This window comes from Citrus sinensis, chromosome 4, assembly GCF_022201045.2.
Source record: "Citrus sinensis cultivar Valencia sweet orange chromosome 4, DVS_A1.0, whole genome shotgun sequence".
Taxonomy (NCBI): domain Eukaryota; kingdom Viridiplantae; phylum Streptophyta; class Magnoliopsida; order Sapindales; family Rutaceae; genus Citrus; species Citrus sinensis.
In genome coordinates this window covers 10645312-10668607 of record NC_068559.1, presented here as the reverse complement: position 1 = coordinate 10668607, position 23296 = coordinate 10645312, and the positions used below count along the sequence as shown (strand labels likewise).

Genomic DNA, 23296 nt, shown 5'->3' with positions numbered 1-23296 from the left:
TTGTTTTCTATTTGTGAGTGGATCTAATAAAGACCCAATGAGGATAACTTAAATGTTAATTTTAAAGTACCAAGTAGAACAGTTCATGGATAAAGGTTGAATTTTTTCATTATACATAAGCTTTGAGTAAGTCCTATGAGAATGTTGTAGCAAAACCAGAGAACACAAAAAGGGCAGAAAAATCTCAAGGTTGGGGGGGAAGAAAAGAAAAAAAAAAGAAAAAAATAATATATGTGTGCTTGTTGTTAAATGATTGCTGCTTTTATGGCTTAAGTTGTTGAGTAACCAGGGCTGAGTATGTAGTCTATATGCAGACTTGAGTCCAAAAGCAGCAAGAACTATGAGCATTGTTGTAGCAACCGAAAAGAAAAATCCTTTTAGAGAAAGTCCTCTATTTAAGATATGGAAATAGTCAAGTCTATTCATGAGCCACATGTTTAGCCTTGAGCTGAAGATGTCTACAGATATGACTATATTGTACATATTGCTGTAGCAACTCTGATTTGTGCATTGGTTAAGTAATTGGGTGTCATCATTACAAGTGATTGATATTCACATTAAAAATCAATGATACATTGACGAGAGTTTCTTGATAGATTGACATGTTTGCTAAATAGCACAATTTGAGTTGACTTGTAACTTTTGCCCCCTAGATGTAAATATAATTGTGTTCTACCTCTAAATTTTATGCACTATCTGTGTAATGTTATAGCATCTCTGAAATCTGATCAAAGTGGCACACACACACTCTGGACAGGATGAGGCCTAAGTCTAGAACTTGAACTGCGATGGAAAATTGTGTATGATAAAGAATGTGATCTGAGGGTTGAAGAGTCCTTGCAAAATTGGATGACATAACTAAGTTACTTATTGCTTGATTGTGTGATTGTAGTGTTAGTGTTGCAGTCATTACTTGAGGAAAAGTAATGGTTTAAGTTTGGGGGTGTGATAATTCTATGAAATGAGAGTTATCATGAGACTTTTAGGCTTAAATCAAGATTACTTAGAGAGTAATTGATGTGTTTTAGTGCACTTTAATGATAGTTTGCATTACATTCATTTTAGTTTGAGTTTGATAAAGTTTATGTGATTCTTGAATAATTGTACGCCTAAAACATATGCTTAATTGTAGGTAATTGGAAACTTGAATTTTATGGAAATGATGTTGTTGCAATGGACTTATAAAGGACAAACGAGCATGGCTATCGAAGAATTGGAGTAAGTCTGGAACAGTGAAGATGTTGTAGCCATTGCTGTAGGAACCATTGCTGTAGCAACTCCCAAGCATTGACAAAAAAATTCAGGCAAGATATTCAGAATATTGCAATTTGCAGTTTCCTAATTTAAAGATGTACACCCTAAAAGTTTTCAGTTACCCTAATTTGCGAATATGAAAAAAGGCATACATGAAAAGGAAAAGGGGAGGCCATAAAAAAAGATCAAAACAGAAAAATGACAACAAAGATACAGAATTCCCGATCAGAATTCAAGGCTACCCCAGTAGAAGAACTTGCAGAATCGATTGGAATATGTTCTTTCTCTTTCTTTCCTTGTTTATTTGTTATTCATTGATAATTGAAGATGTATTCAACGGCTAGAACTTGGTTGTTTATTTACCTTTCACAAATTATGAAATAAATTTATTTGTGGTTGAGTGTTAAACTAGTTTGATGTTTAATTGACTGAATATAGATGTTGCTGCATGTTTACTATTGCATTTTACTTTGATAGTATTCATTTAAAGTCATTATTTCAGTTGACCATCCATTTAATGGTACAAGCTAGGAAAGAGCCACAAAAGGGCTATCCTAGTGGAACATATCAGAGTAATACTTGGTCTTGGATTGAGTTTAACTTGAGTCTTAAAAGGGTCATGCTTAATTTAAGATTATTAATGAACTAGATATAGGGATTCACCTTGTAAGGTAAAGAGAACCTAAACGTGTAATGGTATATCTTATGTTGACATAGCAACTGGTCACTGTTAGGGTGCATTAAGATATAAGACATCCAACATGCTACCGCTGAGGATAAAATTGGTTTCTACCCAGTGTTGTAGTAGATGCTGCAGCAACTGAACTTGACATGAATAAAACAGTCAACACCATCAAGAGAGTTTAATCACTCAACTACTCCATTCATATTGATTTAACCTTTGTGTTTAATGTGCAAATTCTATTCACTGCATTTTTTAATTATTGAGATTTTATTTTACTAAGTTATGTGGTAGTCTTGGTTGTATTGATTTAATTTAGAACATAGATTGCACTGTTGAAATTGACGTAGCAAGTCTGATAACATTAATCCCTATGGAGACGATCTTGAATACTCATCATTTTATTACTTGTTGTGTACACTTGCACATTGACACCATAGCAATTGAAGTAAAATTAACAACAATAACCTAGGTTAACCGATCACGTGCTTATAAGGCAATCTAGTAATCCTACATCAAACCTTGTAACCTCATTACTATGACCCTTCCTAGGAGTGACTATATGCTGTAAAATATTGTGAAGTACTCGATCCTATCGAGGTAAGAGTTGGAAACAAAACAAAAGGTGGCAAATATCATCGGAAAGGTTGCTAAGCCTATAAATGTTTCTAACCATATTAATATAGACAAAACGGTTGAAAATAATTTCTTTCCTAGAGGTGTATATCTCTAAACCCTCATTCTTAGATCCTAAAATCGAGTTCAAATCTCTAATATTAATTCAATAGGCACCTTTGCAACGTTGGTAATTATCCTACCTTGGCTAGTTGCGGAAAGTTCAATATTCAAGTAAAATACTCTAAGTAGGTTAGGAGATACCCTCTCCTTAATACTCAAGGCTTCTTCCCAAGGTTCCAGCATCTCCTTTATACTACTACCTTACACAACTAGCTCCTTAGAAACATCCAAATCCACAAAGTAACAATATATTACCTTATGTTTCATAAAGCGGGTTTAGAACCATCTAGTCATGGGGACAATGAGGAAATAAGTTCTTTCAAACTCCAGGACCACCTTAGGAAGTGATGAATTCCTCATTGCCGCTTGTTTTTGTCTTGCTCCAACCCTTGAAGACTCAAGACCGACCATCTATACTAAATTTTGAAATTTTGTGAAATATGGCATTTTGGGAGAAATTAAAACCAATTAAAGTGAAGATGGAGGGTATAAGAAGTAATGTATGTGCTCAATTTGGCCAAAAAATAGTGAAAATTTTGTCAATTTTGAATAGAGAGGTTCGGCTGACAGTAGGGTTTTAAATTGGGAATTTTTTATGTCGGGCTTGAAATGATGTTTTGATCTAATAAAAATGTTCCTAAATGATTAGAAATTATTATATGGCTTTAATTTGGAAAGAAAACACAATGAAATTGATGAATTTTTAGAAAGATGTAAAGTGATGTTGACGCTAGAGAGAGAAAAGGTTAAAGGCCAAGGAAAAATGAGAAAGAAAACCTATGAACAATGACTTATTGAATGAAATCGACGAATCGTTTTTTGAAAATGGTTAACCGATTATTTCCAACAACTACTTAACGCGTAACTAGTTCACCGCTTATGTGAATCAATTAACCATTAAGACAAAACAATCTTGTTGTTTTTAATTAGTAAATCGTTATCCTTAATCGGTTGATCAATAACTTGCTGTTTTCATTTCCTAAGTTTCTGTTTTTAAACAATAAACTATTTGTTTACAAATAGTTATCCATTTATGGTAACAATAATTTTGCACAGCTATTTTGATCTTTGGCCAATAATTATTTCATTCCAAGGTTATTTCAAGAACCCGAAATGTCTCAAAAGCCAGTTGTTTAAAGCATGAAAAGTGAATGCAAGTATAAGCTTCAAAATCAAAACAAATTATTCAACATTAACGCACATACACATCAATAATCACATAATAGATAGCTTAATTGTCTCGACATCATACAAAGATATGCTAATGTGAAAATTTCATCATCTCAAGTTCACGTCAAATTTTGACAAACTGGTCCTTATTAATAGGTTTTGTAAAGATATTGGCAATTTATTTTTCAGATGAAACAAATTCTAACACAATATCCCTTGTTTTAATATGATCTCTAAAGAAATGATGTCTAATCTCTATATGTTTGGTCCTAGAATGTTGAATATGATTCTTTGACTAATTTATAGCACTAGTATTGTCACACATGATAGGTATATAATCAAGTTTAATCCCGTAGTTTCTAAAGGTTTGTTTCATTCATGTGGCTTGTGCACAATAGTTACCGGCAGCAATGTATTCAGCCTCGATGGTTGAAAGAGCAACCAAATTTTGTTTCTTACTAAACCAAGAGACAAGTGAATGATATAAAAAGTAACATCTTTCACTAGTACTCTTCCTATCGACTTTGTATACGGCAAAGTCAACATCCGAATAACAAGTTAAACCTATACAAGTTCCTTTAGGATACCAAAGACCAAAACCAATTGTTCCACTCAAGCAATGGAAAATTCTTTTCACAACAAACAAGTGAGATTTCTTGGGACATGATTGAAATTTTGCACACAAACATACACTAAACATGATATCGGGTCTACTTGTAGTTAAGTAAAATAAAGATCCAATCATACCTCGATAAGTTCGAACATCAACTTCTTTACCTTTTTTATCTTTGTCAAGCTTGATTGTTAAGCTCATTGGAGTGCTTTTAGCCCTTCCATTTTTAAATCCGATTATTTTAGGTAAATCTCTCAAACATTTGGCTTGATTTATAAAGATTCTTTCTTTATTTTGTCTTATTTGTAGTCCAAGGAAATACTTTAATTGTCCATCATGCTCATCTCAAATTCTTTGCTCAAACAAGATGGAAATTCCTTACACAAAGACTCATTAGTAAAACCAAGGATAATATCATCGACACAAATTTGAACAATAAGTATATCTTCATTTTTATACATAAGAAAAAGTGTAGTACTCGCTTTTCCTATTGAAAACCATTTTCCAAAATAAATCTACTAAGCATTTCATACCATTCTCTAGTTGCTTGTTTTAAACCATACAAAGCTTTAAATAATTTGTAAACATGATTTAGAAATTTTCATTCCCAAAACCAAGAGGTTGTTTCACATATACTTCCTTCATAATATAACTATTCAGAAAGGCACTTTTAACATCTATTTGATACAAAATTAAATCATTATAACATGCAAATGTTAAGAGCATCCTAATAGATTTTAATCTAACTACAGTTGCAAAGGTTTCATTAAAATCAATTCCTTCTTCTTGGTTATATTCATGAGTTACTAATTTAGTTTTATTCTTTATAGCCACACAAGATTCATCTATCTTATTCTTAAATACTCATTTTGTACCTATAACAGAATGATGTTCTAGTTTAGGAACAAGTTAAAATACATTATTTCTCTCAAATTGATTTAACTCTTCTTCCATTGTCATAATCTAAGATTTATCTTTTTCCATATCCGAAAAGGATTTTGGTTCAATTTTTTATATAAATATAGTAAGTTCGCATAAATTTCTAAGTAATGATCTAGTAGTTACACCTCATGAAGGATCTCCTAAAATTAAGTCTTTATGATGAGAAGAAAAATACATCCACTCATTGGGGAGTGTTTACGAATTACATTCATTTTGCCCTATAATAGTTTGTTTTTCTTGTCGCTCCTCTTGATTCTCACGTGGTGCATTATCTTGTTTGTCATTTTGTTAGGTTATTTCTAATGTGATAGGTGTCAGTGTGCAAGGTAACACAATAAGTAATATACTGATGAGTAATCAAATCGTCTCCACAAGGATTAATGTTATTAGATTTGCTACAACAATCTTAATAGTACAGTTTTGTTCTAAATTAAAATAAGACAATTTATTAAACTAATGGACTAATTAAACTAAAAATGTAATAAAGAAAATTCAATAAAGCAAATTCTCACGTTAAACACAAGGATGTAACCAATGGGAATAAAGTAGCTGAGTGAATAAACTCACTTAATGGTTTTGACTATTTTTTCCATTATAGTACAATTGCTACAGCATCTACTATAGAACTAGGCAGAATCCCTTATGCATCCTCAACTGTCGCGTGTTGGATATATTATATCTAATGTAACCTAACAGTGACCAATTGTTATGTTAACATTAGATATAGCATTAAACGTTCTAGGGTTCCATTTACCCTACAAGGTGAATCCCTATGTCTAGTTCTTCACTAATTTTAGATCAAGCATGGCTCTATTCAAATTGAGATTTACTCAACTTGAGAAACCCAATCTAAAATCAAGTATTATCTTAATTTAATCCACTAAATCAAACCTTTTTTAGGCTCTTTCTTAGTTAGTACCACTAAATGGGTGGTTAGCCGAAATAGGGAATTGAAATAAAAACAATTAAGACAAAATGTTATAGCAAATACAGAGCAACACGCATATATCAGTCAAACATCTATTAAGATCGTTTATCACTCAACCACAATCAAATTCAATTCATAATTTGTGATAGAACAGCAAATAAAATTGTTAAAGCCATTCAATACATTCCCATAGTTAAATAGAAAACAAGAAAATAAGATGAAAAACTAAAGTTCGGTTGGTCGTATTAATAATTTCTCAGTTTCCTCCTTGAATCCTCTGTTACATCCTTCTATCCCTCCCTAAATTTATGTTTTCTTGTTGTTTCTATTCAGTATTCTTCTTGGGTGACGGCTCTCCCTATTTTCTTTTCATGCATGCTATTTTTATAACTCAGAATTACGACAACCGAAAGTGTGTGGCGCGTATCCTCTATTTTTGGAAACTTCATATCGCAATCTTTTAGTTGTTGTGCGTGAAATTCAGTCTGTGATTGCTCTAGAATTGCTACAGCAATGACTACAGCATCTTCACTATTCTAGACTTGTTTCAATTCCTCCATAGCTAAGTTTTTTTCATTGTCTCTACGAGTCTGTTGCAGCAGCATTCCTTCCCTAAAACTTGAGCTTTCGATCACCTACAATTATGTACATATTCTAAACACAAAATATTTTAAAACAACTCAATTTATTAAAAATAAACTAAAATGAATTCTCATACAAAATGTAACTAAAATGCAATAAAAACGCATCGTTTACTCTCTAAGTAATATCGATTTAAGTCTAAAAGTGTTATAATAACTCTATTTTTATACAGTTATCACATTTAAAGACTCTTTTTTTTATAACTCTTCATCTGCATCATCATTTACAACAACTTTCTCTGTAGATGAAGGATTAGACTCTTCTTCAACAACTAGGGTTTTTTATTAGACACTCTCTAAGCTTTGCTTGTATTTGAATATGCAAGAAAAATGTCAACATCAGCTTTTGGATCAAATTTACGAAGATTATCTTTAGTGTTCAATATAAAACATTTGCATCGAAAAACTTCAAATAACCAATATTGGGTTTTCTATTTTTCCAAAGCTCATAGGGAGTTTTATTGAGATAAGGTCTAATCAATACACGATTTAAAACATAACAAGCAGTGTTAATGGCTTCGGCCCAAAAATATTTTGGTAAAGCATTTTCATTCAACATACTCCTAACCATTTCTTAAATAGACTTATTCTTTCTCTCAACGACTCCATTTTATTATAGGGTCCTTGGTGATGAAAATTGATGTTTTATGCTAAAGTTATTGTAAAAATTTTCAAAATCATGATTTTCAAATTCTCCACCTTGATCACTCCTAATCAAGAAATAGCATAAATTTTTCATTTTGAACAATTTTACAAAAGATTTAAAAGCATCAAAGGCATCATCTGTATTAGCTAAGAATAATACACATGTATATCTAGAATAATCATCAACAATTACAAATGCATAATACTTGCCACTTAAACTTACATATCTAGAAGGTCCAAATAAATCCATGTGAAGAAGTTAAAGTGGTTTTGAAGTAAAGACATGATTTTTATTTTTGAAAGTTTTGTTTTGATTTCCAAATTGACAAGCTTCACAAACCCTATCTTTTTTAAAACCAATTTTTGGAAGAACTTTAACCAAATCATTTTTAAAAAAAAATTTGAAATAAAATTCATACTTGTATGACCTAGTCTTCTATGTCATAACCAACTATCATCGTGTAATGCAAAAAAAAAAAAAAATTGTCAAGAGTTGATGCATAATCTATATCAATGGTGTATAAATTAACACATCTTTTTCCAACAAACAAAACTTTGCCATCATATGCATTCTCAATTACACTTTTTGTTTTATAAAAAATAACTCTATAGCTTTTATCACACAATTGACTAATACTAAGCAAGTTATGTTTTAAATTTTCAACTAAACACACATTTTCAATAAGGTAGAGGAATCTTTACTAATATTACCAATGCAAATAATTTTTCCTTTTGAATTATCTCCAAAGAATACTTCTCTACCATTTTCAATCTTAATAAAACTCAAAAACCAAGAGTAATTGCTTGTCATATGTCTTGAGTATCTGCTGTCCAAGTACCATTTGTTCTTTTTCTTCTTTGATCCCTGTAAAAGAAATCTCAAATTTTAGGTACCTAAGGTTTTTTGGGCTCTTGAGTGATAGTAATGGTTCCTTTTGGAACCCAAACATATTTGCTTCCATAATATACATTTCTCTTAACTGGACATTTATAACTTATGTCACCATCTCTATTACGATAATGGCATACATTTTTATCATTAATGGAGATAGCCTTAACAAATTAATTCTTATAATACCTTTATTTCAAATTTGGCTTCTAGTTAATACCCCCTTTATCAAAAACACATTTTTTAGAGCCAAGCAAATTATTTAAAATCTTTTGTCCATTTATAAATTTTAAGACAATATCATTAAGCTCATCACTCTTTCTTCTAAGCGTTTCATTTTCCTTTTTCAAATCATTAAAAGTAAACATTCATTCCTAGATGAAACATCTTGTTTTTCTTTAAAGAATGCAATTTCCTTATGCAAACTTTTGCTTTCTACTTATAGGCACTTAATCTTTTCATCCAAAGTATCATTCTCATTTGAAAGTTCTACATTTTTCTTTTTAAGAGAAGCGTTTTTCATTCTTATCTTTTTTAGGTCATTATCTTCTTTTTAAGAGGGAAGATCATTTACCTTGTCAAGTTCTTCTCCTATTGTTATAAGAGCCAGGTTTGACACTTTATGTGACTCCTTCTCATCTAAGGTCTCTTCATCATTGTCATCCCCCATTGCCACCATAGCTTTCTTTTTCGCATTGTTGAGGAGAGAACATTTTGATTTTACATGTCCAGGCTTCTTGTATTCAAAACATATGATTGCTTCCTTGTTTTCTTTTCGATTTTGAAGTTCCTGAACTTTCTTCGCTCATTAGATTTCTTAAAAAATTTCCTAAATTTTTTGGCTATCATAGCCTTATCTTTTTCTTCGAATTCGCTTTGTTTGCCACTTTCCGATCTTGAAGCTTTCAGGGCAATGCTCTTTTTCTTTTTATCTTCATCACCTCTTTCAACTGTCAAATCCTCTTCATAAGAAAAAGTGAGCCATTCTTAAATCTAGTATACATAGAATGCACACTCTTATTTTGTTTCCTTTAGAAGAATTTGTATTGCCTTGTATATCTATTGATTTTAAACTTTTTGATTTGATTTGTACCTTCATAAATAACTTTAATTTTTTTTCCAAATTTCATAAGCATTGGAACAACCTGAAACTCTATGGAATTCTTCCTTATATAAGGTACAAAACAAAGCATTCATGGCTTTTGAATTAAGAGAAGCTTTTCTCTTTTCTGATTCATTCCATTCTCGTGAAGGTTTTGGAATTTCTTCCTCTTCTTCATTTTTAGTAGCGGGCATGAATGAACCATTACAAACAACTTCTCATATTTTATAATTTAACGCTTGTAAATAAATTATCATCCCAATTTTCAATATGGATAATCATTCCCATTAAAAAATGGTAGTCTAGTAGTGGACTGACCTTCTCTAAAGATGAAATCATTTTGGGTTGTCGTGAATCATTTACTTTAGATAGTTTAGTCCAAACAAGAGAACCCGCTCTGATACCAAATGAAATTCTAGTTAAGCAACTCAAGAGGCAGGTGAATTGTGTTTCTAAAAACTTAAGTAAATAAAATCACAAAACAATTCAAGCTAATGTCTTAGAAGATTCAATATTAATAAATTTAACAATAAACAAATATAAAGAGATAAATGAGAAGAGAGCAAAAAAAATATTTTTACGTGGTATGGCAAACTCTGCCAACGTTCACGCCTCCAAGCCAACCGAGTTTGAGGATTCCACTAACCAAACCTTTACAAGTAGAGATGATCCCACATTTCTTTCTCAATCACTCAATTTTGATATTGAAATAAAGATTACACAAATTTTACAAATAAAACCCCAATATGCAATTTGATGAAAAAATAACAAGTTATAAGCACAAGAGAAGTTGAATACTCAATAACAAGCTCAATGATAATTGTTGAATCTGTTCTAATTTGAATTTGATTGAGCCTTTTTATAGTTGGAGAAGAAAGCTAGCCATTGTTGATTTTCTAGACATTATCGGATCTCTGTTCACCTCAGTCGATTTGTCGTTCTGACTTGTGCCAAGTAACCATTATGCTGAAATTTGAATTGTTGGATCACCGTTTAAAATTGTTGGTTTACCGTTTAATTCCAAAGAGTTCACTGATCAAATTCGGCTTGCCGTTTGTGAATAACGGTTTACCATCTAATTCCAAAAGCTCACCTTTTCGAAGTCTGGTTGCCATTTGCAAATAACAGTTTGCCATTTTCAGATAAATTTGTTACTGTTAATTTTCAAAAGCTATTAATAACTCAGCCATATGTTATCAGTTTTCCATTTTAAACTCAACGGTTATCCGTTTGTTTCCTAAAACTTGAATTTGTCCAAAACATCATACGGCCTAAAAAATTATCCAAAATTAAAGACTTCAATATTCTTAATCTTGTTTATTATCATCAAAATTAAGGTTCATAAAACCTTGAAGCTCTTAATAATAGTGAGCTTGCTCTTAGAAAGAAGAAGATGAGTTTTTTTTTTTTTTTTTTGCAACAATGAATTTGTTATCATTCTTGGGAAAACTCTTGAGCTTTTGTAAAGTGTGTTGTGGGTCATTTTTGTCCTTTTCGACATGTGACGTTCATTTAATGGTTGTCCTCCCTTTGGTGAGGATATTTAGGTAATTTGCCTTGTGATCCCTTGATGGTGACAGCCATAAGCTTGGGAGGCAAAGAAACCTCCAACTACCTTTTTGCCTCCATAATTGAGCACATGGCAGTCTCTCAACCTTGTGATTTGGTTGCTTTTCAGGGGATAGTAAAGGACAGCTAACATGACATTTTCGTATTGCTTGGTTAGAGAATCACCTTTCTTATTGGGTTTTTATCCTTAGCAAAAAAGAAAATACTTGTGTTCTCTCTCATGATAGTGTGCACTATTCATGTACCGCCCCTATCCATCAAAATATGACTTTCGATAATACCCTTTGATGTTGAGTTATTTACAAAAACTTTCTTTTCTTTAGATAGCTTCTCTCCCAAGCCCTTTTGAGCTATCATGATAACTTTCCCTGGTTAACTTTCTTTGCCACATGTCACTAAATTATTGGTCAACTTTAGCACCGAGATTTCCCTCCAAACATATAGAATAATTTTAATATTACTAATACATGAGAATTAACACAAAGATCCCCTTTTGACTATAATATTTTTTGTACATAGTAACAAAAAAATTGATTTTAAAATTTTATTATAAAATATATTATTAAAATAAATACAATAATTTACATTTTAAAAATTATTTTATGTATTAAAAATAGTCTAATATTATTAGTCTATTAGACAAATTAAACTATTTAAATCATATTTGTATTTATTGAAAAATTTTAAAGTTAATTTTTTTTAATTACTATCTAAATAAGATATTATAGTCAAAAGACAATCTCAGTATTTCTTATTAAAAACCTGAAAGTCTATATAATTATTTTCCCAAAATCTCGAAAGTACATGTGCCCTTTTCCGCTTAAAAAATGGAAATTGACAGCAGCAATCATTTCAGCAAACACCCACTGTACTGAAAGTGCAAGTGATCAACCATCACCAAAGCAGGCGACCAAACCATCAAAACCCAGATAAGAAGAAGCTCTAGGCAGGCGACTATTGAGAAGAACCAGAGCAAGTGCAACATTGGGCCTGACGATTCCATCGAAGAAAGGTAGTGCGCACATAAAAAGCCATGTTGAATTCTGAAAAAAAAAAATTATATATATATATATATATAACAATATTTTTATCTTTAATACTTTTTTATTCTTTAATAAGGATACTTATAAAAATATGTGGAGTTCAGATATCACTACTCTTTAGTTTTATTTTGATTGATTTTGGAAAGGGGTGGTGATATTTCTATCTCACAAGTTTTTGTATACCCACTCTACTTTCAAAAAATCATTATAAGTTCACATTACTTTTTAAGAATTCAAATGAAGAACTAATTTGGAGGACTAATTACTTAACTTTAATAATTTCTTTTATAAAAATATTATTGTTTCTAAATTTATGAATAAATACTACTTTATTAGAATGAATATTAATATTCAACTAAACTAACAAGATGTATTTATGACATGGAATTTTGAAAATTATTAAATTTTATTTAAAACATTTATTTGATTATAAAGCATAAAACTATATGTCTAGAGTCTAAACTATTAGTTATAATAATACATATTTCTTCGGGTAAGCTGGTCATTTCATATTACAAGGGTAAAATAATCAAATTAAACTTATTTTAAAACAATCTTAAATAATCAAAATTATTAAATGACTGACGTTAAAAAAATTAAAAGAATGATTCAATTAATTAGTTATTTAAACTTGTTGTTAATTTATAATTTTGTAAAATAATGTGAATTTATTATAATTATTTTGTAGAATTGAGGTGGGTTTATAAAAATAGTGGGATGAGAATGTTCTCGTATTTGGAAGGGGCAAGTGCTTTTAGCCTTTACTTTTAAGCTAATTACATAGCAGCTTCAATTGTATTAAAAAAAATTATTCAACACACTCATATTGTTACTTTTCTAGGATTAAATTTCACTTTTCAAGTGGAAGTCAGATAATATTTTTATTTGATATAACATGAAATTTTAACAAATACGTAAATAGATGATAATTAAATAAATTTTTAACGAAAGCAAATATACTATAAGATAAACACCTTGCAAGTACTTTTGGAAAGACAAAAATAATTAGACGATTATCTTAGACTATAGGAATTAAAGGAACATTAACTCTTTAGTAATAAGCTTCTGACCTGAAAACCGGAACAACTTAGTTATCTGCAATGTTGCAATTGCCGCAAAACATAACGATATTCAATCATGAAGTAGAGACAGAGAGTAGAGAAAGGGCGGGAGCAAGAGCAAACAATTGCACAGAAAAAATAAAGATAGTTACAATTTTATTTTATAATTTGTCATGAACACAAAAGAATTTTCTTTTTATTTTACCATATTTCCCACGGACATTTTTGGTCTATTCTTTTATTGATCGGGATGTCTACTTAGTAGACTTTTTTTTTCTTTCCATCTACAAGAGCACACAAAATTAATCCCCACACTCAAAACTCCTTATCACCACCAATCCACAGTAGACAGCTCAGCACCACCATATTACACACAAAAATTTAAAAAAAAAAATCTTTCACCTTTTAGGGTATCTGTAACTAATGATGAAAGCCGACCATGGCTTTTTTTTCCCTTCCCGTACAACCATCGAATTTAACATTATATAATATGAATATCACACCAAATGCCAAATACTTTGCTTGCAAATTTTCCAGTTACCCTTCCCATTCTTGCATGCAGCCTCCCATGTGAAAAAATGAAAAAGCAAGAAGTCCACATCTCATACCAAAAACTTTCTACACTGTTCACCTGCATTCCAAGTAAAGCAAGTACCCAGGCGTGATTTATTACAGAATAAATATTTCTGCTTCATCCAATTTTTGACAGACCTATGAAGTATTTAAAGATGATGAAAAACCTCCAGTAATATATATTCTCCTTAAAATTTTTAAGAATCATCTTTAACCTTTCTTAAGGTTTCTAGATTCATAAATTTTTCAGCAAACTCCGTTATGAAAGGGCAAGGTTTCTGCTTAATTTTTAGGCTTGAATGCGAAGCTATATGCTTGTAATTTCGTCAAACATATAAGAGAGGTCATACTTAATTAGTATTAGATGTTTTTGTCGTTGTTTGGTAGAAAGGAATACTTTTATGACTACAAAAGATAGGTAAACACAAATTAGAAATGTTATGTCCCTTTAATAGATTACTCTGCCTACTAGTCATGGAGCCATATGTAATCTAAGGCAGGAGAGCTAGTGTAATTTATGGCCTGTGGAGTGGAAACTAGTAGCTTGAGGGTTGAGAATGATATTTTTTTTTTTTGGGGTATAAAATAAATAAGAATGATTTGGCATCAGAATTGGAATTCTACCTTTATCCTTGTTTGAAGTATTCTTTTAATTTTCACTGGCATGTGCTGAAATGGGAATCTTGTCCAAAGGCACCAAGCATCTGGCATGCCACTTCAAGCAATTTTCCTGCCACATATTGTGCCATTAAAATAGTTGCATTAGTACTAATAAATCAGCCATTCAGACCTCATGCGTTAAATTGAATATAAACAAATCTACAGAAAGCAACTCAATAACTTCCATCGGTTGATGAAATACACTCTCCAACCACAGAACGTCATAAAATAACAGTAAAAATCAATCATTTATGGACTTAAGTCTCTCGAAACTAGCTTACTCTACAATCAAATAAGCTCCAGGACAGGACTAGTTCTAATATCCTACCTATATTGTTTTAAGCCACTTCATCATCAATTTCAATTTATTTTCATTCATAAAAAATGTAATTAAAACATGGTATAATAATAATAATAATCTTAATATATCAGATGCGCATGGCTGACAGCAAGAAATGGAAGAGGTAACAAACAGAGATAGATCTCATTATAGACGGCGGTGAATCAGATACATGTTACTTTAATAATGACTTGCAATTTGCAAAGAATAATATTGGCAGGATACTCTAGTGGTCCCGTATCTTATAATTCAATATTTCTCCATAAATAAGAGATGACTAAAATAATCACAATAAAACAAAACAAATCATGCCTGATAATTTAAAGCATAAAATAATTGAAGAAAAAGAAATTATAAATCAATAGGCAGGTGAGCTGTCAGGTTTTTATTTAAGGAGTGGCAACAAAGTAAGTCAAGATTCCAATAACTTTAGTATTAACTCTTACTAATTCTTCCTGGCCATTTGGTGTGAACCGTGGCCTATGAGCTTACTTAATTCCAAAAACAACTACTAACCTACAAAAACGTTTTTCTATTTTCTACTTCACCGACAGTTTGTTTCTTCAGATTTCCTGAATCTCCATTTCTAGCCGACAGTTTCCATATTATGTATTTTCAACATATATCAAGATCACAGCTCACACCCGCGCAAAGTGTCAAAAGCAGTAGGATTTTTATGGAAATATGTTAGCCTTGAAAAAAAAAATTATCCAAAGCAAGACCAACGTAAAATTATTACATTTCTGTAATTTAATAATGATTTATTTAATCCTAATCTCAAAAGTATAGGCTTAATACAGAACATGACACATTCTCTAATAACCCCTTCTACCACCTCAATTGGGCATTATCCGCTTTGTTACAGATAAGATGATCATGATAATTATGCCGAATAACCTAATCTCGAAGTAGTACTTTTAACCAACTTCCAGACCAACTTGGACTGTCTTTTGGGGATTCTAAGAAACTTCTTCTACCTATTTCCTTCGTCAAACAATGGGTATAACTATCCTTTAAAAATAAAATTTTCTTATCTATTCACTTCTCATACTATTTAATTGTAATTTTCTTTAAATCCTTATAAAACACGTCCCATATAAAAAGAAAAAATAAACAAGGTAAACAAATTTGTCTCATTTTGATGAGATCATCAAAATGAGTTTAACCTTAGTATCATCTTCTTTACATAAAATACAAAATATAAAAAATAAGAAAAACACATCCCTAATACTTTTAGGCCAAGCACATACAAAACTTAACAAGGAAAAGCATCCAAAACCACTAATTCCATCCTATCCGTATCATATCATTTTCATATTTTCATTAATGAAAACATCACGGACACATTGAGTCAGGGAACAACCCAAAAAAGCATAAGCAGGCAGAAAAAGGAAATGACAATTATGACCTCCGACCAACACTAACGCACCGACAATTCTCCCTTCGCCGACACACACATTAACATTATTAACACCACACCAAACCGGCATTTCCCATTCCCGAAAACCGGCCGATACTTAAGAATAAAAAAAAAAAAATTGCCATACAAAGTAAATCGCCCGATATGCTTTTTTTTTTCAAAGTGAATATAAAAATAAAATGATGCAATATCATAATTTATTTACTAATTATAATACCCAAGAATGCATTATTAATTTTATGATTTAGAAAAAAAAATTTTGAACATACCTCTTCTTGTTGCAGGTTTTTGTTTTACAGCGACTTTGACATTTTTTTTACTTTCCGATAATTTCGTCGACGTTTCCTCGGGCGGGAACAAAACCCCGTCAATTCCCTGAACCGAAATTCGGCCATCGGTATAAATATCGGGGTCAAACAAATAGGCCGATCCGTCACCATGGCCGAATTTCACAGACCCATCAGCTTCCTGTGCCAAAACTTTATGCGGCAAACGCAGCGTATCGTACGAAATCTTCCCGAATCTTCTCACCGCATTGTACATGCTCTCCTCCGTCTGATACTCCGGAATCACGTGGTAGTAAATAATCTGTTCCGGCGCTCCCGGCTCGCTCAGCTGGTCCGTCGTCAGCTTAGCCATGGCTTCATCATTCGGCGCCAATACCGTCAAAACATATCCCTCCGACACAAGCCGCCCCATTTCCGTTGCCAGCGACGTCAGATTCACTAAAATATCGGCCATTTCGTTGTACCCGCCGTAGTGTAAAAGCGTTTGGATGAAATCCTTCACTTGCTTCTCTCCGTTGAAGTGGTGGTGCGGCCCGCCCGGCCCTGGTGCCGGGGCCGGAGCTAGTGAAGGACCGGGAGCCATTGCGTAGTAAACCGGAAGGGCCGGAGATGAGCCGGGTTTGGAGGCTGGTGTCGGTTTCTTCAACCGGTTTGTCCTCGGGTCGACCTCTGGTGCTCCTTCCGGTCTAACGGCTGAGATTGAACGGAGATTCCTTCGGTTGTTGAAATCTTGCTGTACGGATCGAGGGATTAGCAGCCGTTCGATGCCGTGGATGACTCCATCTGGACGGTCCACGGCGTTCGGATGAATGACCTTGGATTGACTTATAAATTTATCACCCGAATCATGACTCGTTAGCTCGACTGAATCACTGGACAGTGTATGATGCTGAGTTGACTCGGTGGCAGTCCGGTTTAACTCTATTCGCGTGGAGACAATGTGATGAAGCAAAAGCGTCTGAAGAGACTTCAAGTTGCCTGGCTCGAGCAAGAAGCGCTTGAACTCGGGATCGAGATCCCGCTCCAAAGCTTCATTTTTGGGAGCGAAAATGGTGATGCTGTGCTTGCCGACAGCATCTTCGAGTGGCTGCAAGAGGAGAGCTTTCTCGACGAGCTCAGAGAGTTCGGTGTAATGCGAGTCGAGAAGTGCGACCAGGACTGAGTTGGAGTTGATTTGGCCAGAGTGAGTTGCGTTGTTTCCTTGCAATTGCATTGAAGCCGTGAGTTGGAGAGGGAATATAAACATTAAAAGAAGAAATGAAATGAGTTTCCGAGTTTCGGCCATTGAAACCGAATAGAATGAATTGAATGAACGAATAATTGTTCGCAGCAGCACCATATAGAAAAAATATCTTGAGCTTTATTCGCTTCAAAGGCCAGTCAGCTGCTGCACCTGCTTCTTCATCCCGTCCTTTTTGCTTTCGGTTTGGGATATAATAACAACGGTATCCCTAATCTTTCAAAGATTATCATATAAAGACGTAATTTGTCTTTCTCTATAAGATAGATCCCTGATCCCGGGGAACAATTTGGGTTGGATTGTCCAACTTGAGTCGAACCTTATTAATCATGTTTAGAATTTCATAATCTCAAATACTAATCCATCCCATTCAAATTAATAGTAATAATATTTACACTCTAAAAATTATTTTAATAAATATAATTTATTTTTTAAATAAAAAATAAATTAATATAACCAAGTTTCATACCTTGTGATGATAAAATTTCAAATATAATACTTATAAAATTATTTAATAAATGAATAGAATTTTATTATTTTATGTTATAAGATTGGATTCGCAGGGCATCCCAAAAAGTCACTTTCACTATTCGATGCCACAATACATGAAATTATTATTATTATATTTTTAGTATTTAAGTTATTTCTAAACAATCATTATTCATGTTATATGTACCTAAGTTGATATAATAGACAAATTAGGTTACAATTTGAGAAAACCTAAAAATATAAGGATCCCAATTTCATTCGCCTGTTTAAATCTTATATTTGTCTGTTAAACTGTTTAGTGTTCGGGCGAAGGACAAAAGGTCGATGAGTTGAGATTGGTTTGGTGGAGGGGTACGTGTGGTGAATTAGTGTCTGTTGCGGTTAAAACGAAAAGTGACACGTAGGAATAAAATTTGTAAAGAAATACTTCGTACTTGAATCGAAAAGTTGCTGGCGTGTGAAGTTTTACGGGAAAAGGAAAGTTCTTGGGAAATTTACTCAATTCACCACTTTCTAATTTTTAATTTAAGAGGACATACTTCAGTTTCTTTTTTTGTTTAACAATATCAATCATTTACAAGTTTCTTTGACGGAAATATTCCTAAAATAAAACATACAAAATATTTTCAAAAAACTATTCTTTCGCCCATTAGGATTGATCTGTATGGGAAAATTTAATTTTTTAAATTTTTATAAAATTTTTTAGGACCGCTCCCATTCAATATATAGGAATACGTAATCTAGAAATCGTATCTTAAAAGTCCGATTTAGCTTTTTTCGCTGAAGTGATTTAGGCTCCCAAATCACGATCCGTCACCACCACGCCTATTAGATCACGATCCATCACCACCACGTTTGTTAGATCAGGAACTGTCACCAATAATCTTCCAAGTTATGACTCAGATTTGATTTGCACTTGACGTGTGGGCGCCTTTATCACTACCAAAGCAACTAGCACGAGAAAATTTTTCTCTCAACAACAAAGAGAAAATCTGTTTCTCTGATCTGTATAAAGTGGCTGCCTTTTTTCATTTGGGAGAAAATAAGCTCTTTTATATTTCTATCTAGTGAAAACCTTAGGTTCCATTTTTTATATTATTTTATTCTATTAAATCAAGTTTGATTTAAATTTAAAATAATAAACCAAAAGTAACGTTACTTCTTTCTTGTCATAAGGGCTCACCTTGTAAAATAACACAAGGCCCCTTAGACACAACTACATTACATGAAGGCTCTCACTAACTAATATATTTAGGCTTTTAACTCAAATAACTAGTTATCTTGCTTATTAATCCAGTAGTGGCGCAGTTAATTAAATGAGCTAACCCGGGGATCATTTGGGAACATACAATAGTGGCTACAATAATTAGGCCTGTAATTAAACTTGCCAAATTATTTAATTCCAAATCTACTCCACTAAAAGATTGGAACGAACCTCCATAATTATATGCTTGAATAATAATTCGTCTCAAGCCACATTGATTTCTTTACTGCACAATCATGTGTACAACATCATTAATTAAATCGATATCTCAACTGTCCAATTAATTTAATTACATCTTGTTCCTTGATTCTTACTAGTTTTCTCTAATGATCATTTTCAACATACTAAAAGTAACCTTACTTCTTTCTTGTCATAAGGGCCCACCTTGTAAAATAACACAATGCCCCTTAAACACAAGTACATTACATGTAGCCTCTCACTAACTAATATATTTAGGCTTTTAACTCAAATAGCTAGTTATCTTGCTTATTAATCCAGTAGTGGCACAGTCAATTAAATGAGCTAACTCGGGGATCATTTGGGAACATATAATAGTGGCTACAATAATTATGCCTGTAATTAAACTAGCCAAATTATTTTATTCCAAATCTACTCCACTAAAAGATTGGAACTGGCCTCCATAATTTTATGCTTGAATAATAATTCGTTCCAAGCCACATTGATTTCTTTACTGCACAATCCTTTGACCACATCATTAATTAAATCGATATCTCAACTGTCCAATCAATTTAATTACATCTTGTTCCTTGATTCTTACTGGTTTTCTCTAATGATCATTTTCAACGTACTAAATATGTTGATACACTCTGACTAGAGAATTCTATGATCAAGTACCGAAAACCCATCAAGAGATGTGTTGTACAAATTTTATATTGTCAATCTATAACTCCAATATTCATAATTGGTCCCACCAAGATACCGGGTAATCTTGACTACAAGTATGTGTCGTGTCCATTGGTAACTCAAATGGAATAACAATTACAATCATGAAATCATAATTAACTCAAGATTAAGATTACAGTAAAATCAATGCCTATGAGATTTAATAAGTCTAACTGTCATTTCAAGGTTAATTAAATCTCATATGTGATCCAGCTCAATGTAGTCAAACTACATCAGTAAATTCATGCATGATTAAGACAAATCATTCAATGAATTTACTACAATCTAAATAAAAATAGAGTGTCCAACTCTATTTATCAACTGCGAACTTAATTTATTTAATCATAAGATAACTTGTATTTATGTCTTCTGTGAATCCATATGATGATCACATAAATACATATAATATGATTAAACGGACCTTATTCAAAATATTTATGCAATTGAAAATATCTCCAATATTTTATTAATCAGAAAATAAATTAATATGCTTTAAAAGAGCGTATAATCCCAACATGATCACCCAGCAACATTTTTATAGCCCCAACTATGCCCACGTCAATTTCCTTCACTCTTGGAGTTTCCTGAATTCCAACGAGTTCTTTCACTTCTAACGACAATTTCATTTACTTCTTGTGGTGATTTCAGGAGAGTTATAATTTCAATTTCCAACAAATTTTGACTTAATTATAGTTCTATTGCCTCTTTTTTTTCATTAAGTAAATGTTATTTAAATCATTAATGATAGTTAAACATTAGGATATATATTGGACATGAAAATATTATAACTTTTCTAAAGACCGAGATGTATAATAAATGGCACAATAAGTGTTAACATTTTTAAAAAATTATTGATCTAAACTTAATATTATTTTGAAGTTAAGAGAAAGTTGGTGTGTCAACCAATTGGAAATGTGGGTGTTTGCCCGTGTTGACCAAAATTTGGCCATGCCAAGCATAGGAAATGTCGGTGTCTTGCCTCCGTCACCCAACCAAATGCCCATGCATGGCAAGAGCTGCAAGTTGGACAATTCAAGCAACATAGCTGTGTCACCCAACAAAATGCCTAAGCATTGCATGGGCTGCTAACTGGACAATCCAAGCGACATGCCTACATCTTGTAGTAAAATGCCCAAGCATTGCAAAGGCTACTAGCTGGGTAATGCAAGTAACATGCCAGTGTCGCCCAGCCAAATATATAGGTGACAACATGCTTTCGCCCAACCGAATTTGAGCAACAACAAGTTTTATGAATTTTAGTTTTTCTTTTTTTTGTAAAATTTGTGTCAATGTTGTCTTAATTTATTGTTTACATATGTTTGACTAAAGATACATCCCTGGTCACTGAAGATACCAATCGAGGATCACTTCCCGAGTTGCATTTAGAATTTAGTAAGATATAGTGTTGTAACTACATCTATAAAAGCCAGTCAACTAATACTCAATTTGAATTGTTCAAAAAGTCAATTTTTAGTCATTTTCTAGCCGTGGAGGATTCTGAATTTAACGGCAATCTCGTATATTGTTAGTATTTATGTTAATGTACATGTCTTATTTAATGTTATGTTGTGCACCCAGCTTTAACTATTGTGGAGATTTACTTAGGAAGAAGATTGCTATAGATATTTTTATGGATGATATCCTATAGAAAGGCATATTGTTAAACATTAATAAAGTCTTGTTTCATTTTTATATTGCTAATTGTCATTTACTTGTCTAATATTTTTAAAATGATTTGGCTTAGTGTTGAAATGTGGTGATTCTTAAAATGGAATATACCATCGTCAAAATGTGACAGTCACCAAAATCAAGCAATTGACAAATCTAAAAAAAAAAAGAAGCAACAAACTAGTCACCACATTAGTTGTCTGCTATTTTACTCATTCGACATACGCTATCACCAAGTTTTTCCGAGTTGTCTGATTTTGTCTTCATCATTAAATTTTGACATACTTTTCAATCAATAATACAACACCATTAAATATTAACATAGTGATACTAGATTAATAAAAAATCCTTACATAGAATAAGATTTTGCAAAAGTCCTTATATAAATCATTCCAAATTAGATAAATTATTTTGACATAAAAAATAATACAAGTCCTAAAAATAAAAAACTTCAAACACTCTATTAAACCATTAATGAGGATTTTCCATAAGGGAATTCTTACACGTCTTATGGTTATGGCCTCACTTCCCACACCGACCACAAATTATAGTAGACCAAAGGAGATTGTTAATTGTAGATAGTATCCTTCATGTTTTTCGAGAATCGAGGATTAGACAATGATGGTACATCTAGTGGATTCACCTACAATGTTTGGACATCTTTTGGAATTTCTAGTTGGCCATCTCACCAAGTAATGAAAATAAAAGCTTATAGGATCTAATTGGAGATATCGGTAAACAACAAGTGCATGAGCACAAACAAATTGATATAGTTGAAATACTCTTTATTTCCATTTTTTTTTCTTATGTCAACAAAACCCTCCTTAATGCCACCTTCCTTCACCTAATATTGATGTCAGACACATTGAAAAAATGCATTTTAATGGCAATTCTTTTCTATTATTGTATATTTTCTGTGCCTAAGTTGTAAGTCAAGTAGTCTTTGACTCAACTACTTTCTTTGTATCATAAAACTATGCATTGTAAGTCCAAAATGATCATCTAATTGAGTGATAGAAAATTTTATTAGTTCCTTTATTAAAGCATTAATGTTGTTGGCAATATTAGTGGTTAGAATGCCATGCCTTTGACCTTCGAAACGAGACCGAGTCTAATAATTAAAGCCTACGTCTTTCAAATACTTTACTACTTCTACATGCATACACTTCAAACCC

The 23296-nt window shown here is 32.2% G+C and overlaps 1 protein-coding gene across 1 annotated transcript; it reads right to left on the bottom strand.

The window, feature by feature from the left end:
* Positions 1-13416: 13416 nt before the first annotated feature.
* LOC102617594 (fasciclin-like arabinogalactan protein 17) lies at positions 13417-17977 on the bottom strand. Its single transcript, XM_006485455.4, has 3 exons — positions 16540-17977; positions 14475-14580; positions 13417-13908 (listed from the first exon to the last, which is right to left on the bottom strand). The coding sequence occupies exons 1-2, from the start codon at positions 17894-17896 to the stop codon at positions 14507-14509; spliced, it is 1431 nt and encodes a 476-aa protein (XP_006485518.1). The 5' UTR covers positions 17897-17977; the 3' UTR covers positions 13417-13908; positions 14475-14506.
* Between the last annotated feature and the right edge of the window lie 5319 nt (positions 17978-23296).